The following is an 18,531-nucleotide window of genomic DNA, read 5'->3' on the forward strand; positions in this document are numbered from 1 at the left end:
GGAATCAGCTGAGCCGGCCACATCCGTACCGCCACTGCCCCCCAATGTATAAATGTGCCCTCCCCAGTGTGTGCATTTATACATTACCTGTCCTATAGCAGCCTCCGCCCGGTGACCGTCCATGCCGGGTAACAGCTGCATACACGTTAGTGGCGCATAGCGTCTGACGTCAGGCGCTATTGCGCCGCTAGCGTGTATGCGTAACCCGGCGAGATGGAAGGAAACCGCGTGGAGGCTGACACCGGACAGGTAATGTGTAAATGCACACACATTTATACATTGCGGCAGCAGCGGCGGGGGCTTCGTCATTTCGTCGCTTGTTCTAAAATCGGCCGCCATACAGCCGTTCACCCGACCAACCAACTTCGGCCCAACATCTTGCAGCATGCGCGTTCGACCATACGACCAACTTCCGTCCAGAAATTGGTCGCTTTGTTTGTCGGGCATGCACTCGGCGGCACCGATTTTCATCCAACGTGATTATAATAATCAAATAGGATGGCCGATCGGCCGCCAAGTCGCCTGATGTATGGCCACCTTAAGGGGGCGCTCTGGATCACAATCAATTTTTTCCTGATTAATTGTAACATTTGAAAAAATCTGTCCAATCTGATCAATTTTTCTCCAGTTTTCAATTATGAAACTAAAACTCTAAAAAAAAAGGTTGGGTCTTTAAATGAAGAATTTGAGAATATACCCTACAACACTCAAATTTTATAGATATTGATCAGAAAAATCTGTCAATCCCAATCAACTTCTATGAGGGGAAGGGGGGGGGGGGGGGGGGGGATTTGACATGATTTCTTTAATGAATAATGAAAAGAAGCGTTTGATTTTTCTCTACAACAATTATTATTAAATTGCCATAAAACTTGATAATTTTATTGTCATGTGTGGCCACCTTAAAGGACAACGAAAGTGAAAAGAATATGGATGCTTCCATAATTATTACCTGTTTAACAATACCTTAAAAGGAAAACTGAAGCGAGAAGGATATAGAGGCTGACATAACTGGTTCCCTTTAAGCAGCACCAGTTGCCTGGCAGTCCTGCTGAGCCTCCTATACTTTTAGCCTTAGACCCTGAACAAGCAGATCAGGTGTTTCTGACATTATTGTCAGATCTGACAAGATTAGCTGCATGCTTGTTTCAGGCGTTATTCAGACACTACTGCAGCCAAATAGATCAGCAGGACAGCCAGGCAACCGGTATTGTTTAAAATGAAATAAATACGGCAGCCTCCATTTTCTCCTCACTACAGTTGTCCTTGAAACCCCTCTACTGTGACCAATCTGTGTGTGTGTGTGTGTGTGTGTGTGTGCATGTAAAAAAAACAAACAAACAAACAAACAAACTAAAAAAGGCAGTTGTTTTTATATTATCAAAATTAACTTTCTCATTACCTTCCGCTTTAGTTGTCCAAATCACGTCACCCTCCTCTGTAGTCTGCTGATCACTCCTCACATACGTTTCTTCTTTAATTGTCCTGGTCATCTCACCCTCTTCCATAGGCAGCTTACCACCACACACACATGCCTCTTCTTCATCCTCTTTAAAATGTCCTCATCATGTCACCCTCCTCTTTACACTGCTGATCACTCCTCGCATACATCTCTTCTTCCTCTTTAACCTCAATTTTTAGATTTTCATCCTATAATTAGACAAAATTATGTACACAGCAGAACATGACATCACGCCGTCTGAAGCTGATTTGCCAACATCTAACCAACTAACATTGATTCAGGTAGTACCTTTACCATAATACACTTAAGCCTCGTTCACAGTAAATCAATGTTACAGACTGATACATGTTGCATAAAAGCAGACAGAAGCACACTAGTGTCAATGAGGCCTCAGTCATTAAAGGTATTACCCTAAAGGAGCAGTGGCTGGATGGTGTACTGGTTAAGGGCTCTGCCTCTGACATGGGAGACCTGGGTTCGAATCTCGGCTCTGCCTGTTCAGTAAGCCAGTAATTCAGTAAGGAGTTCATTGGCAAGACTCCCTAACACTGCTACTGCCTACTGAGTGCGCTCTAGTGGCTGCCTCGCAAGCGCTTTGAGTCCGACAGGAGAAAGGCGCTATACAAATACTGCCATTATTATTATTTATTTGTTAGATGTCGGCAGTCACACCTACCTGATAATGGCGGGGGATGACGTGACCCTTCTGTGGACAATCCTGGAAGTAAAGAGGACCTGTATATCTCTCTGATGGGTTTCTGTTACTGGATCCATCTGTAGAAAACACATACACACTAACTGAACATGTTGTTTCTATGCTGGGCTTGTTCCAGACTCAGTGGGTCCTAGGAAACAATGTCATGCCCCCCACTCAACACCAAATAAGTGGCAATAGGACTATTTGTTACTTCGCCCCTCTCCCCCAGAACAAGAGAGCAGATTGCTGGTGTAGTGATCCCTGGGGCCCCTGCAGATAATTTGGCGTAACTAATTTAGGAGTAACTCACCTGTCTGGTCGGCACTCTCCTCCATCAGTCTGCGCACTCCCTGTGTTTATAACCACTGTCACCTCTTCTCAATGGTCCAGCACATGCAACATGGCCCCAGGTCACTGAGATGATGCAGCCAACAGCTTGAGAAGTGCATCACCTGGACAGGTGAGTTGTTTCACTACCAAATTCTCTGCGGTGGCCCCAGAGACCACTATACATTTAGGGGAGACCTGGGGGGCCCGGAGGCTGCCTCAGGGCCCTGGGAACTAGCCCAGTTTGCCCCTATTGGAGCACCAGTCATGTATCTATGTATTTATCAGATGATGGGGAATCTATGTAGACCCTCTGTACTGCTCTCTCCTTTACAGGAAATGAAAGTCTCCTCTTACTTGGTGATATGAGAGGCGGCTGATTCTCCATCATGATGTCCTTGTAGAGATCCCTGTGTCCTTCTAAATACTGACACTCCTTTATGGAGAAATAGACAGGGATATCTTAATTTGTCTTCTCTGTTGTTTTCTGTGCTTCATCTGACTCCATTGACGTGGACACATTGTCTATACAAGACAGTCTTTTCTGTGGACAAAACAACGACAATGATCTGGTTTGTGTCGAGTGAATATTTAGGAAGCTTTAAAAAATAACTGCCATTTCTATATATCTGTAGAATGTACTCTAGCTTATGTTACATACATGTAGTATGTACTCTAGCCTATGTTACGCACTTATTAAAGACCAACCAATAAATCTCATTAAAAAAAACATAGGTTTATTTACAAATAAGTAGATATACAAACTTGTAGAAAAAAGAAAGGGAGACCGAGAGCCCAATAACGTGTAGTATATTAAATCACCAAAGGATGTTTATGTATTTATACTCACAAAGGTGGGTTACCACAAAGGCAACCACTGTGTAGGCGAGTGAAGAGATTATAACCTGACTCCACTCACGTTAAGAAGTCGCTCTCTGTAAACACAAAACAAGGGATAAGACCCTTCCACCCAGGGTGGACTTAGCAACATGAAACGAAGCTTGGAACAGAGGCGCTAAAGTAGGGTAAAAAAACGTTTAAAAAGGGGCAGTAGTGGTGGAATTACCTCCCCATCAAATACAGACTGTGTTGGTATAAGTTCAAGAATCATACCATTTATTCAAGTAATCCATAAGGCAACACATTTTGCAGGTTCTATCCCACTTCATTAGGCGATACAGGGAGCAACAAAAACTAGTAGAGGTCTGGATCAAAGTCAAGTGGCTTTGTGGCTCTGTGGCACTTGACTTTGATCCAGACCTGTACTAGTTTTATGCTCCCTGTATTGCCCCATAAAGCGGGACAGAACCTGCGAAACACGTTGCATTGTGGAGTACTTGAATAAATGGTATGATTGTTGAACTTCTACTAACACAGTCTGTATTTGATTGGGAGGTAAGACCATCCCTACTGTCCCTATTAACCAGCTGAGCGGTCTGGACGAGCTCAGCTCGTCCAACACCGCCAGCGGCTGCCGCTCAGGCCCTGCTGGGCCGATTTTGATGAAATAAAAAGCAGCACACGCAGCCGGCACTTTGCCAGCCGCGTGTGCTGCCTGATCGCCGCCGCTCTGCGGCGATTCGCCGCGAGCAGCGGCGAAAGAGGGCCCCCCTAGCCGCCTGAGCCCTGCGCAGCCGGAACAAAAAGTTCCGGCCAGCGCTAAGGGCTGGATCGGAGGCGGCTGACGTCACGACGTCGGCTGACGTCGATGACGTCACTCCGCTCGTCGCTATGGCGACGATATAAGCAAAACAAGGAAGGCCGCTCATTGCGGCCTTCCTTGTTTATTCTGGGCGCCGGAGGCGATCGGAAGATCGCCTCCGGAGCGCCCTCTAGTGGGCTTTCATGCAGCCAACTTTCAGTTGGCTGCATGAAATAGTTTTTTTTTTATTTAAAAAAAACCCTCCCGCAGCCACCCTGGCGATTTAATCAGAACGCCAGGGTGGTTAAATGATTTTTAAATGTTTTTACCCTACTTTGGCGCCTCTGTTCCAAGCTTCTTTTCAAATAAGTATACAAGTTATGGCATTTGAAATATTAAGTGCTAGCTAAGGGAATGGGAAAAACAAAAGGGAGGCATCATATCTATTCTATCTCATCATATACACATGCTTGGGCCTCTCTCATACAATGTCTCATCCTTGTAGCCGAGAGAGCCCACCTCCATGGCAGAGAGCAAAAGTCTATAGGTGGCCATACATCAGGTGACTCGGCGGCCGATCGACTATCCAATTCGATTATTATAATCAAATAGGATGAAAATCGGTGCTGCCAAGTGCATCCCCGATTGACGATGCGACCAATTTCAGGCCGAAATAAGTCACATTAATCGGTCAGACGTGCTGCAAGATGTTTGGCCATCATGGTTGGTCAGGTGTGCGGCAGCAACAGCGAGTGATGAAACTCCTACTGCTGTCCCCCTTATGCTCAATGTGCCCCCCCGGTACCCAGTACACTATACATTACATGTCCGCGACTGCCGCTAGCTCCAGGCACTGTCCTCAGTCCATACACGTGCCCCACATATTTGCCTGTGTACATGTGGGTGCGTGTTCGATGTCACACGCCCCCGCATTACTCCGGCAACCGTGTGGAGTGCGTGTATGGACGAAGTACGGATTCAGGAGTCAGCGGTGGACAAGGACAGGTAATGTGTAGAGCACAGGAAAGGTAGCAGCAGGTTGGCACTTCAGCTAAAAGACATCCATGATGAGCTGTGCAAAGTTGACTGGTGTACCACGTGTCCTCTATGTTGAATGCCCACAGTGTGCTCTAGCAGAAGTATTCCGTAGAACTGACATCAATAGAAGAGAAGGAAAGCTGGCACTGCTGCAAGTTGCAAACATTTATTTGGAAACGTGAATGCTTCAAGGGTGCAGTGAAACATTCACAAACATTGAGGCAAAAGACATACCATTAAGATGTTCAGGGGCACGTGGTGGTGTGGTGGGTGCAGGGTACAGGAGGAGCCTGATGGCCGTTTCGCACACAGCTGTGCTTCTATGGAGGCTGTACTGGAAAAGTGAATGCTTCAAGGGTACAGTGAAACCATCACAAACATTGCGGCAAACGACATACCATTAGGATGTTCAGGTGCACGTGGTGGTATGGTGGTTGCAGGGTACAGGAGGAGCCTGACGGCTGTTTTGCACAGAGCTGTGCTTCTATGGAGGCTGTACCGGAAAAGTGAATGCTTCAAGGGTACAGTGAAACATGCACAAACATTGAGGCAAAAGACATACCATAAGGATGTTCAGGTGCACGTGGTGGTGTGGTGGGTGCAGGGTACAGGAGCCTGACGGCTGTTTCGGACAAAGCTGTCCTTCTGCAGTACAGCCTCCGTAGAAGCACAGCTTTGTGCGAAACGGCTGTCAGGCTCCTCCTGTACCCTAGATCTACCGCACCACCACATGCCCCTGAACATCCTAATGGTATGTTTTTTGCCTCTATGTTTGTGATGGTTTCACTGCACCCTTGAAGCATTCACGTTTTCAAATAAATGTTTGCAACTTGCAGCAGTGCCAGCTTTCCTTCTCTTCTATTGATGTCAGTAATGTATAGTTCATTGGGCACATTGAGCATTGGCGAGGTGCGGATACTGCGTCTGCTCATTCCGGATTGATTTCAGCATGAAATTGATTGGGAATCGACCTGTGGTGTATGGGCAGGCAACAGATGTCTTGTCTCCATTCAGAGAGAGATCTGTCTCTTGGTTAATCTTCCCATACATTGTCTGAAGTATGGGCGCCTTAAGTGCTTAGCAGTTGGGTGTTGTTGTTAGCTGAATAGTTCATCTGAAGCAGGAACACCTATTGTTGCCACACCACACCACATTCAAAAGAGACCTGAACTCAGAACGTCCTCTCTGCTCTAAAATATATGCAAAAACTGGCAAAAAGATGAATGAAAGAAGTATACCTGGCACAGGTGCTTGGGGTTATCTCTCCAGGAGGGTCTGTTCAATTCTAGTTCATCTAGATATACAAATTTGCCTAGCCCCGGGTTGGTTTCTTGTGTCAGATACAGTGAGGCCCTGAGAATTGCTTTATAACACAGAACTGTCCAGGGCTGCTTATCCATAAAGGCATATCTTAAACAATGCAGTTATGTTATAGCCTGCCTGTTGATGTGATTGTGTACTTGGCATTCTAGTTGTGGTGTGCTGAGTGTATTTTTTTGTAACAGGCGGCAATGTCTTCCTCCCTTCCGAACTGGCTGAGTGGAGTTCCAACAGTGGCGAGGGCAATGTGTAAGTAGAAAGTGGCTCAAAGTGGTCAGCAGTTTCAACTCTCTTTTCATTACAGCAGATGCCCCCATGCAGGGATCCTTTCAAAAAAGAGAAAGAGAGAGAGAGAGTGGTCATTTGATAGCCTATGTGCACACATCCAGATAGGAAGGGAGGACACCATTGCCCACTGTGACATAACACTCACACAGCACACCACAATAATAATGAACACAATCACATCAACAGCACAGGCAGGAGATAACATAACCCAAAGGATGTTTTAATTATATAATGCAGGGGATTTGTGACAAACCAATTGCTCTTCAGCCCAAGTATAAACGTTTTGAGTGTGTCAAACAGACGAGTTGTTCTGCTAGATGGCTTATTACATAAGGACCAATGTAACTTTATAATGAAAACCCTACTGGTTCTTTTTATCATCACTATTTTCCTTCATATAATCATTTGAAAATAAGAAATATATCAATTGCAATGAAGAAGATAAAGTTTAAAGGCCTACTGTAGGGGGGTAGAGGGAAAAAGAGTTGAACTTACCCGGGGCTTCTAATGGTCCCTCGCAGATGTCCTGTGCCCGCACATCTACTCACCGATGCTCTGGTCCCTGCCTCCGGTTCACTTCTGGAATTTCCGACTTTAAAGTCGGAAAAGCACTGTGCCTGCGCGGCCATGTCCTCATTCCCGCTGACGTTCTCAGGAGCGTACTGCTCAGACGCAGACAGTACTGGGCCTTCGCAATACACTCCTGGTGACGTCAGCGGGAACAAGGGCACAGACGCACAGGTGCAGTGGTTTTCTGACTTTAAATTCAGAAATTTCAAAAGTGAAACGGAGGCGGGAACACGAGCATCGGTGAGTGGCTGCGCAGGCACAGGATGTCTGCGGAGGACCATTAGAAGCCCCAGGTAAGTTCAACTCTTTTCCCCCCTACAGTACTCCTTTGAGAGACAATTAAAAAATTGTTCAGTAGAAAAATACACATTTTTATACAGATCCTTACATTAGTCCTAAAAGAGGGACACATGAGGAAGAAAGAGGCACTTGGTTCTAAAAAAAAGGGACAGTTGTGAGTTCTAAAAGAGGGACAATTGGGAGCCCCCCCCCCCCAAATAGCTATACTCCCTTCCCTTACGATGGGGTTCTATTTATCTCTCACCTAATATTCCACACGTTGAGAACTATGTTGGTAGAAACACGCTTACTATATTCCTTCTCTTCCTGAAATACAATGCATGGAGTAAGTGTATTAGTATAATAATAAATGATGATCTACTGCATAGTGCATACAGTCCTCTATGAGCTTCCTGTCATCGCACCGTCACGTCATTAATCACTTCCGGTCTGTGCGTACTTCACCTCTAATGCTTGGCAATAACTAGGAAATAAATAACCCGGAAGTGAAGAGGAGCATAGAGTGGAAGTAATGATGGGAGGAAACCGGAAGTGCAAAGAAGACTACTTTGCTGTGACAGAGAAGGTGATGAGAGTTATATTTTATGAGATCGGAAAAAAAGGTGCGATAGTGTATTTTGATGAATTAGGAATACAGAGTTGGCAGGGATACACTGGTATTGGGGTGTAGAAGTACATAGTAGTAATGGGAGGCCAGGGGTGAGGGATGAACAGATAATGAGGGAGGGGAGGATAGCTCTTGAGGGAGAGCAGGATAGGTATCGGAGAAGCAAGAGGCACAAAGTAGAGAGGGGTTTCAGGCTGGATTCACAGTGGTCAGTTACATAACGCACATGTTAAAATGAGTGTCAACAGCAATGGCAACTGGACATAGACTTTAATACAATGCCTGTATGCGATGAGTTAGAATAACACCATCCATTACAATGCCACACTGTGAACAGGCCCATAGAATTCTATGGGCATTGAGTTGACAAGCAGAATCATTCTACAACGCAACTGAGCACTGTGAACTAGCCCTAAAGAGGTTGGTGGGAAGACAGGTATTGGGAGTGTAGGGTACTGAGGAGGAGAACACAGGTATTTGAGTGGAAGAGGAACACATAGTGGGGAGTAGAGGACAGATACTGGCATCATAGAGCAGCTCCACTCTTTTGTTTACTTTCATCTACCCCTTTCCCCTCTCTTTTTTCATATACAGTATCTCTAACTTGCCTCTCTCCCATCTTTCTTTTTTGTCTGTCTTCTCTATATATATTTCCTCTTACTTACTCTTCCATTCTTTCCTTCTCTCTCCCCTTCATCCCCCCCCCCCCCATTGGCACTACCAAATACATTTAGCATTGCTAAAGCAAAACATTACCGTTAGCATGGGAGGGGATGGTTGTGAGATTATAGGCATGGGGAGGGTGTAAGTGACATCTCCTTCATCCTTCCCTTCATGCTCCTCTTCTCTCAATCCTTCATCCTGTCCCTTCCATCTCCCCATCATCCTTTCCCTTCTATCTCCCCATCATCCTGTCCCTTTTTTCTCTCTCTCTCACCTTCAATCCTTTTTGCTCTCTTTCATCCTTTCCTCTCTCTTTTTTTCATCCCCCCCTCCCCCCCCCCCCCCCTCTCTCTCTCTCTCTCTCTCTTTCTCCTTTATGCTGTCCCTTTTCTCACTGCCTTTTATCTTTTCCCTTTTCTCACCCCTTCCTTCTTCTCTTGCGCCTTCATCCTTCCCTTATCTCTCTCCCTGCTCCCTCCATGTCTCCCTTCTCATCACTTTCATCTTCTTTTTGCAGTGTAACATGTTGGCTGTCATTTCATCACCTGTAATGTGTCATTTTTTACACTATCCCATGAAACATGTCAGTGCTTACTCTTTCTCCATAACATGTTTTCTGTTACTTTATTCCTGATAGCTCTCCAGACTCACAATGTCCCTGCACAGTCCCCTATTTCTCACATGACAACTATGAAAGCTGTGTAGATGTAATTTGTCACTAACTAAAGGGAGGGGCAATTTGTAGAGATCACATGACCACATAAGTCAGGAGGATGACAATCAGAGCCACATGACTATGAAGACAAGACAGGGTGACACTGTCTATCTTTCCACAGATGAGTGTCAGTATTTAGAAGAACATAAGGACTCCTATAAGGACATTGTGATGGAGAATCAGCGTCCCCTCACATCATCAGGTAAGCAGAGACTTATTTTTTGTAAAGGAGAGAGCAGTAAAGAGGGTCCACTTAGATCCCCAGCACCAGTGTGTGTGTGTTTCCTACAGATGGATCCAGTAACAGGAACCCAGCAAAGAGATGTACAGGTCCTTTGTATTCCCAGGTCTGTCCACAGGAAGAGCACACCATCCCGCACCATTATCAGGTAGGTGGGACTGATGGTTTCTAGTGATTCCAAACTGAGTGGTGTTATATTCTGCTATGTAGTCTCAAATTATTACTGTTCACTGATTATTTTTGTTTTCATTTTGTTGAACAAATACATTCCCACTCATAACAAAGTGGATGGTTGCACAGCCAATCAATCAAAATTCTGTATTAACTAACAAAAAAATCTAGTAGCCAGCAATCAATATCAAAGGTAATGAATGTACAATAACAAGAAAATCCAAGATTAAAACCAATGAAAAGCAATATGTCCTCTCTATTCTTCCTGAAAACCAGGTGTAGCCACTAGCATATTAATCAAGGAATGTATCTAGATAACCATAAATACATACATGCATGGAAAAAATGGATACAGTACTAGAAAAGTGCATAGTATATACAAAAAGGATTATAAATATTGTAAAGTGCTCAATACTGAGAAGTTAACAATCCGTCACTGAATACAGTGACCACAGCAGGTGTTAGTGCAAAAAAAGAAAAGGGAAATGAAGGCACATGCACGAGTTGGACTAGAATGGCAGCTGCTTTGTCACCCCACCACAAACTTTGCAGCTGATGCTAGCCTTCCTGCCCTGCTCACTTGATCGCGTTCCATGTGCTTTCCTCCACCCAATGGCACAGTGGGAAAGTGGGAAATCTGCTTCAGCAGCCAGCAATATGAAAAAGTACCTCCGACCGCCTCTGTCCAGCCAAGCTGGCGCAGATTACATGGCTTCCGCACCTCCAGCTCCTCTGACACAGGCAGGTCTTCAGCTCTCTCCTACCTCTTCTGTTACTATAGCAGCCTTAGAATCTGCATTAGATAGCCACTTCCAAGCCATCTTTCAAATGCTTGAAGACTCCCTGACATCTGCTATTAAAGGACTACGGAAGTGAGAAGAATGTTGATGCTGCCATATTTATTTCCTTTTAAACAATACCAGTTGCTTGGCAGCCCTGCTGATCGATTTTGCTGCAGTAGTGTCTGAATAACACCAGAAACAAGCATGCAGCTAATCTTGTCAAATCTGGCAATAATGTCAGAATCACCTTATCTGCTGCATGCTTGTTCAGGGGCTATGGCTAAAAGTATTAGAGGCATAGGATAGGCAGGTAACTGGCATTGTTTAATAGGAAATAAATATGGCAGCCTCCATATCCCTCTGGTTACAGTTGTCCTTTAAGGAAAGCAAAGCTGAGTTAAATCAGCTTGGAGATTGCACCAATTACATTGAAAGCAGACTGCAAATCCTATTTAATGATGTAAAAACATCTTTTCTCCACAAACATGGTTTTAATCATGGGTTTTCTTGTTCTTGTACATTCATTAACTTTTTTTAATGACATTTAATTAAAGAATTTTGATTGATTGGCTGCATGACCACCCCTTTTTTGCAGGTAAGGATTTATTTGTTCTTGGATTACTAGGTTCTGTTTTTTCTTTTTCTGTGTCAGCATGCCATATTGTTATCACTTGATAGATGTTTCCCCTTTTCTGTTGATATTTTTAGAAAAAATATTTGACAGATGTAAAAGTAGAGGGTGATCAGCCGCCTACGAATTACAGTAACATCAGTATGATAAAGGAGGAAGAGACATATGTGAGAAGTGATCATCAGTCTATGGAGGATGGTGACATGATGAGGACAATTAAAGAGGAAATAGAAGAGAAGTATGTGAGGGGTGAACAGCCGTCTATGGAGCATAGTGACATGATGGGGACAGTTAAAGAGGAAGAAGAAGTGACGCATGTGAGGAGTGATCAGCAGTATATGGAGGAGGGTGACATGATGAGGACAGTTAAGGAAGAGGGCACTTTTACAGAGTATAGAACAGGTAAGACATCTTTACATATGAAAAGTACATAAAAAATGTAAACTGAAAGTGACTGGACCAGGGCTGAGAGGAGTAATAGGGGTGTGATGTGTGACATGTGACTGCACAGTATGCTTGTAATGAGGTATAAACACACCACATAGACAGTACACACACGACATTCCTATTGCTGCCCACATTTGTTTTGCTTTGTTTTGATGTGAAGTACGCATGGATTATACAAAGCTGAGGCTTTGAGTGAGATGCAAATCATTCCAGCTTGCATGCAACGTTGGTGTAAAGTGTATGCAGCAGAGATTGGGGACAATTAAAGTTTACCTTTAGATACCTAAGAAAGAAAAGTTACATGCCCGCCTAAGAAGAGGGAAGGCTCTACATCCCTCAGAACCTTCCTGGTCCTGTATGCATCCTCTTGTTCCAACGCCAGGGGCCTGTTACAGTGATCCAACTTTAATGTTGAAGAAACGTTTGGGTCTCCTCAAAGGCCTCGAAGTTCTTGAGTCTCCAAGTACTTCCATAAACAAGTGGCTCTGTACTACAAACACAGAAGCGCACTACAGAGCCGCTTGTTTTCAGAAGTACTCAGGGACCCGAATACTTCTGTAGTCTTCTGAAGAGAACTGAAGATGCAGGAAATTTGAATTGGGAACAGCAGGAGAATGAGGAGACAGAGAGAGGACAGTGTTCTCCCCAGGCCCTATTAGCCGGGTGCTCCGTCCGGCTAGTTCTTGTGAGCGCCCGGCTGTCATGGCTTTCTTATCAGGGCAGTACATACAAAGGAGGTGGGGCCAGCTAGGAGAGCAGTGAATAATAATTAAGGGGTGGGATCACACACTCGCAGTTCTCTGGTCCCACCCATCAGCAGATCGGGGAGGGTGAGAAAGATTGTCTCCTGTACCAGTGTACAGCACTGCTGCCCCCTAGAGTTTGCTGCCTGAATGGTTTTTGTAGTGTGTGTCTGTCTTTGCATCTGTCTGTGTGTCTGTATGTCTTTGTGTAAAGTCTATGTAGTGTGTCTGTGTGGATGAATGTGCACCCAGCAATCATGTGTCAAAGAAGCTCAAGCCTCTGCAAGGGTACTGAGGGAGCACTGCCAATTGGGGGGAGACTTGGAGGCCCATCAGCCAGCTCTGGGGCCCTGAGCAATGGCCCAGTTTGACCCTATGGAGCCTCATTGCACCTATGGAAGCGACGGCCCCTATATTTCCCTGTTCCACCCACCAGGCTAATTTTTCATGTCACCCAGCTGGACAGTATAATCTTAGGAGAACACTGCCTGTATTTGATCTACATATTCACTTAGTGTTGAAGGGATGCATTGTATGAGTAGCTATATAGTGTAAGTAGTATAGACATTAAATTATTGCGACCAGAGGTTAGCCAGTAGGAGCACAGCACAGGTTGTGCTGAGTAAAGGAGCTGTAAGAATTTAGGTGCTGTTTGTAGAAGGTGGGTGTTGGAGATTTAGAATATGGCAGTATGCTGTATTTATGGCTTTAGAAGACCTACAGTACTAAGATGCTGGTGGGAGTTTTAGCATTATGCATCTTGTAAAGCAGCAGGTGTGGTTGGCCTCACGTCATGGCAACCACAAGGGAGTGGGGCATAAATGTACTCATAATGTGGGAATACAGATTATAGTGGTTTCTTCTCTTGCCTTAAAGTGGTATGAAACTTACAATTACATTTTTGCTCTAAAGCAGGGGTCTCAAACTCAATTTACCTGGGGGCCGCAGGAGGCAAAGTCAGGATGAGGCATAAGGGATTTCACAATCAGCAGCTCCCGCCCACCCCCCACCGTCCCTTGCATTAACTTTTATTTCAAAATCAAATTCACACTGAAGCGAACTATTTTACTTATTTTACCTTATAGTTTGCTTCAGTGCTCCCATTACAAGTAATCCGCCGCATCCCCGATGCTAAACGAGGGCTGCAGAGCCCCCAAATCGCCCGGGGGGCAATCCGCCGTCATTTCCTGGAAGGGGCAGAGCTTTCAGCTTCAGCTCTGCCCCTCCTGACGTCAGTCGTGGCCCCTCTCACTCTTCCTTCACAGAGAGGAGCAGGGAGAGGCGGTGATCCGTGCGCCGATTGACGTCAGGTGGGGCAGAGCTGAAGCTGAAAGCTCTGCCCCTTCCAGGAATTGCCGGCGGATTGCCCCCCAGGCGATTTGGGGGCTCTGCAGCCCTCGTTTAGCGGCGGGGATGCAGTGGATTACTTGGGAGCACTGAAGCGAACTATAAGGAAGCTTTTGCCGGCGAGGGCCACAAAATATTGTATCGAGGGCCGCGGCTTTGAGACCCCTGCTCTAAAGCATGATTAAACAGCAAAACAACAAAAAACAAATGGAAAACATAAACTGATCTGATGTCACTTAAAGTGTACCAGAGACGAGATTGAATAAAAGTTTAATACATACCTGGGGCTTCCTCCAGCCCCATGTGCACGGATCGCTCCCATGCCGCTGACCTCAGCCTTCTCCAGCTCCGGTACCGGTCCCATAAATTCTGCCAGTCGCGGCCAGTCTGACGCATGAGAAGTGTGCTCTCTACGTATCTCTCCAGCGGCCGCCACTTCTCTTGCTCAACTTTTATATTCACTTATTTATGTTGGTAATCACTATCTTTTAAATTATCTCATTTTGGTAATTATGAGGGTTAGTGTGTCATTTATTGGGTTAATGGGGTTTTAATTTTTAGGTGTATTTTTTTTTTATTTATTTATTTAATGTTGCAATATGAATCACTGCTTCCTAAGCTAAAGTGAAAGTTTGTATGTTTGTACAGACTTTCAACGAATTAAAGGACACCCAAGGCGATAATAAACAAATGAAATAAAAGATGGTATCTATCTTCCTTCTCCTAAAAATGACTTAAGATATAGCACGGTTTTATTTTATGTTTAAATCTACTTTTTAAGTTTTAACTGTTATATTGTTTTTGCTCAATGACACATTAATTGAAGTATGCCAGAGATAAAATCTATGAACTATTGACCCTTTTTATCTCTTTCCTGCTCTCAGAAGCCATTTTCTGTCAGGAAAGTGTTTTATTGTTGGAATTTCATATCAGTGGTGATCACACTGTAGTCACTTCCTGTTTGAGTCAGGACTGAGTCTGCCACTTATATACCTGATATTTAACTCTTTCAGGCAGAGAAAGAAAAAGCATAGTTATTTGTGTGCTAGGCTCTGTACATATCCATGTCTATCCCATCATGTCACGTAACCTCAGGTATCCTTTAACACTGCTGTTGGTTACAGCAGTGTTCATTCATGAATCAGGCCCTTAGATTGTCTTTGGGAATAGTCATTACTATTCACCAATCATTGCCCTGCCAACTGCTACCGCGGCCGCACACAAACTGCCCATCCAACACAGAAGACGAATATCTATGCCCTGGGACAGGAAGAGTACTCCCATGGGGCGTAGATATACTACCACTGGTTAAATGTTAGACATTAAAAGCTTCACTGTAAATAACTGATGCTTAAATAAAGTCAGCGTTCAAACGAGGCACTGAACTGCCACGATGCACAGCTGAATCAGGCCTAATAGAAAAACATTCTCTTAATTTCTCCTTAAAGAGAATCTGTACTCTAAAATTCTTACAATAAAAAGCATACCATTCTATTCATTATGTTCTCCTGGGCCCCTCTGTGCTGTTTCTGCCACTCCCTGCTGCAATCCTGGCTTGTAATTGCCATTTTTATGCAGTGTTTACAAACAAGAGTAGCTTAGTGTGTGAGTCATACAGAGTATGCAGGGGGCCTGGAGAGGGTGTGTATAGCTTCTATCCAATCACAAGCAGCACAGCACATTCCAGCCTGACTGCCTCAGCCCGACAGAGCCGACAGAGGAGAGAAGATTAGATCATATAACAGAGATAATACAGCCACTGTGCAACTAGAAAAGGCTGCAGTTAGACAGAGCACATTAGAACAGGTATAGGAACTTATAGGATAGAAGAAATAAGGATGAAATTTTTTTTACAGAGTCTCTTTAAGATTAAGTTTAAGTGTGTAGCACTCTGAGATACCATAAACAGAGCAGTCGGGAGTAGGCCTGAACGATTTTAGGAAAAGATTGAATCGCACGATTTCTGTCAGAAATTGCGATTTCGATTCAATTCACGATTTTATTTAAATCAAGATTTAGCACTATTCACCATGTACATTAACATTTACAAACACACATCAACAGAAAATGACATTGTACTATCGATTTGTGGTGATTATTTGGGATGGCAGCTCTGTGAATGAGCGCAGTACAGACTTGCTATGAAAAGGGAAGGAGATTGCGAGCGACAGATTAGCGAGGGCACTCAGAAGCATAAGGACAAATTATTAAAAACAAATGAATAGACACACACGTATATAAATGAAATACATTATTCATATACTGTACATATAGATACTAACACTTATTTTAAGCTGTCATGACAGATGACTAAAAATGTTGGTGAAACTTACTGCATCCGCCCAACTAGATGCCACTCTGTGCCCCCCGCACCCTCCTGGTATCAAAAGATCCCGGCTGACTCACCTAGTCTGGCACTGCAGTAACCTCAGGAGGCCCCTGCTGGAGACGCACCGGCCTTCCGTTTCGGAAGTGGCTCTCCCTCTGCCCTGTTAGGCCTTGCACGGGGCCGCACCAGTCTCTCATAGCCCTGCCGGAAGAACCACAATTAGCGCAGACCGGCATGTACTTCCGGAACCTGCCGCTTGCGGAATACGTCACTGAGTTGAGCCGCGGAACGCAGGAAACAGGACACTGAGTCACTGAGCCTCCACTCGCTACTGTGCACAGAGCAGCGAGGAGAAGGACTGCGCCGCCCGGGGGGATATCTTCAAAAAATTGCCGCTGTGACGATCTCAAGATCGTCATTTCCGAAATCGCGATTTCGATCTTAAAACGATAAATCGTTCAGGCCTAGTCGGGAGTCATAGTTACAATAAAATGAGGAGTTGGCACTTAAAGGGAACCTTAACTGAGAGTGATATAGATGTTTCCTGTTAAACAATACCAGTTGCCTGGCAGTCCAGCTGATCTCTGTGGCTGCAATAGTGGCTGAATCACACCCTGAAACAAGCATGCAGCTAATCCAGTCTGACTTCAGTCAGAGCACCTGATCTGCATGCTTGTTCAGGGGCTGTGGCTAAAAGTATTAGAGACACAGGATCAGCAGGTGATTCAGGCAACTGGTATTTTAAAAGGAAAAATCCATATCCTTCTCAGTTTAGGTTCCCTTTAAGTCCTTGTATTCCAATTCCATTGCCCTGCTTACAGGCACAGAATGCCTCCTGCATCACATGAGACCTATTGGTCTGCCCACTGCTATGATCTTACTATTCCAACACACCTCCTCTAATGCTAGGTACACACAATGCGATTTTTGGTCTGCTCGATTCTCCGCTCGATTTTCTGCTCAATTTCCATTCACTTCTATGCGAAATTGAGCGGTAAAATGATCGAAAGTAATATCGGACATGATGGAAATTATCAAATGCAAAAAACGTATCGTGTGTACCTAGCATAAAGACACCATTATTAAAGCAGACTTAAACTCTGCCTCTTTAAAAACAAAATCTCTCTCTCTCTCTCTAACAACTCTATCTGATGTACTCTGAGGTCATCCCCGTCTCTGTCTGTGCCCACTTCTGCTCAAAGCCACACCCCCTTTAAGGAAAATCGCAATTGGCAGTTTTCCATAGTGCTGAGAGAGCTCTGCCATCCACATTCTACAGTCCCATGTGTTGCCTGTGTGCCAGCAGCTTACCCATGGCTGCAGCGTTCTGTACAGCTCATCACTGCCTTCTCCAGCTTCTGTATGTTACCAGTGCTGTGTAAGAGACTCACACATATATCTTCCAGATGTCCATGTCCTTTTGTGCTGAGAGATTAGTTCAGAAGGACTTGGATATCTGGAAGCCATAAATCAGCATCTCTTCCACTGCGCTGATAATTTACAGAGGCTAGAGAAGGCAGTATGCTCTCTCTGCACTATGGAAAACTGCCAATGGGTATTTCTGCTGAAGGGGTGTGGCTTCAGATGGAGGTGGGGACAGACAGAGATGGGGGGGGGGGGGGGGGGACTTCAGAGTACATTAGGTAGTTGTTAGAGCAGGCATGGGCAAACTTGGCCCTCCAGCTGTTAAGGAACTACAAGTCCCACAATGCATTGCAGGAGTCTTACAGCCACAGTCATGACTCATAAAGGCAAATGCATTGTGGGACTTGTAGTTTCTTAACAGCTGGAGGGCCAAGTTTGCCCATGCCTGTGTTAGAGGGATGTATTTTGTTTTTAAGGATGTTTTCAGGTAAGCTTTAATGACTGCTTACTGTGCTTCTACCTCCATCATCTTAGGATTCCAAAAACAAAAATGTAGCATGCTGCCATTTTCACTGCAAAACCTCCACTTCCTCCCTTAACATCAATCAAATTCCTGCAGATTCCTTCCCTGCTCACAGGGACCGCTGCCCACTGGGTAAATAGCTGCCAATAAATACTGTATTTATGTATGTGTGATCTGGATGCGAGCACTAGACATGCTGAATGAGATGCAAATTATATGCAGCTTGAAATTAGATACATTAAATTAATTCACAATGCATCTGACTTTCCCAATTCTAAGCTTAACATTCTGCCGTTTTCTGCCAGGCTGACAAGTGTTTTCTA

At 44.7% G+C, this 18,531-nt stretch overlaps 2 protein-coding genes across 2 annotated transcripts in view; one reads left to right on the top strand and one right to left on the bottom strand.

Moving 5' to 3' along the window:
- Nucleotides 1-7,953, bottom strand: part of LOC137536898 (zinc finger protein 585A-like) — a 44,381-nt gene extending 36,428 nt beyond the window's left edge. Inside the window, exons 1-6 of the mRNA XM_068259078.1 lie at nucleotides 7,889-7,953; nucleotides 6,405-6,812; nucleotides 3,337-3,421; nucleotides 2,844-3,030; nucleotides 2,139-2,236; nucleotides 1,403-1,650 (exon numbers count right to left, since the gene is read on the bottom strand). Coding sequence (XP_068115179.1) covers nucleotides 1,403-1,508 — 106 coding nt within the window. The 5' untranslated portion in view covers nucleotides 1,509-1,650; nucleotides 2,139-2,236; nucleotides 2,844-3,030; ... (1 more) ...; nucleotides 6,405-6,812; nucleotides 7,889-7,953. The remainder of the gene's footprint in view (nucleotides 1-1,402; nucleotides 1,651-2,138; nucleotides 2,237-2,843; nucleotides 3,031-3,336; nucleotides 3,422-6,404; nucleotides 6,813-7,888) is intronic.
- A 183-nt stretch (nucleotides 7,954-8,136) lies between these two features.
- LOC137534815 (zinc finger protein 585A-like) overlaps nucleotides 8,137-18,531 on the top strand; it is a 38,075-nt gene continuing 27,680 nt past the window's right edge. Inside the window, exons 1-4 of the mRNA XM_068256470.1 lie at nucleotides 8,137-8,209; nucleotides 9,643-9,831; nucleotides 9,921-10,018; nucleotides 11,532-11,856. Of these exons, the coding sequence (XP_068112571.1) occupies nucleotides 9,705-9,831; nucleotides 9,921-10,018; nucleotides 11,532-11,856 (550 nt within the window). The 5' untranslated portion in view covers nucleotides 8,137-8,209; nucleotides 9,643-9,704. The remainder of the gene's footprint in view (nucleotides 8,210-9,642; nucleotides 9,832-9,920; nucleotides 10,019-11,531; nucleotides 11,857-18,531) is intronic.

Source organism: Hyperolius riggenbachi, chromosome 10 (assembly GCF_040937935.1).
Source record: "Hyperolius riggenbachi isolate aHypRig1 chromosome 10, aHypRig1.pri, whole genome shotgun sequence".
NCBI classification, from domain to species: domain Eukaryota; kingdom Metazoa; phylum Chordata; class Amphibia; order Anura; family Hyperoliidae; genus Hyperolius; species Hyperolius riggenbachi.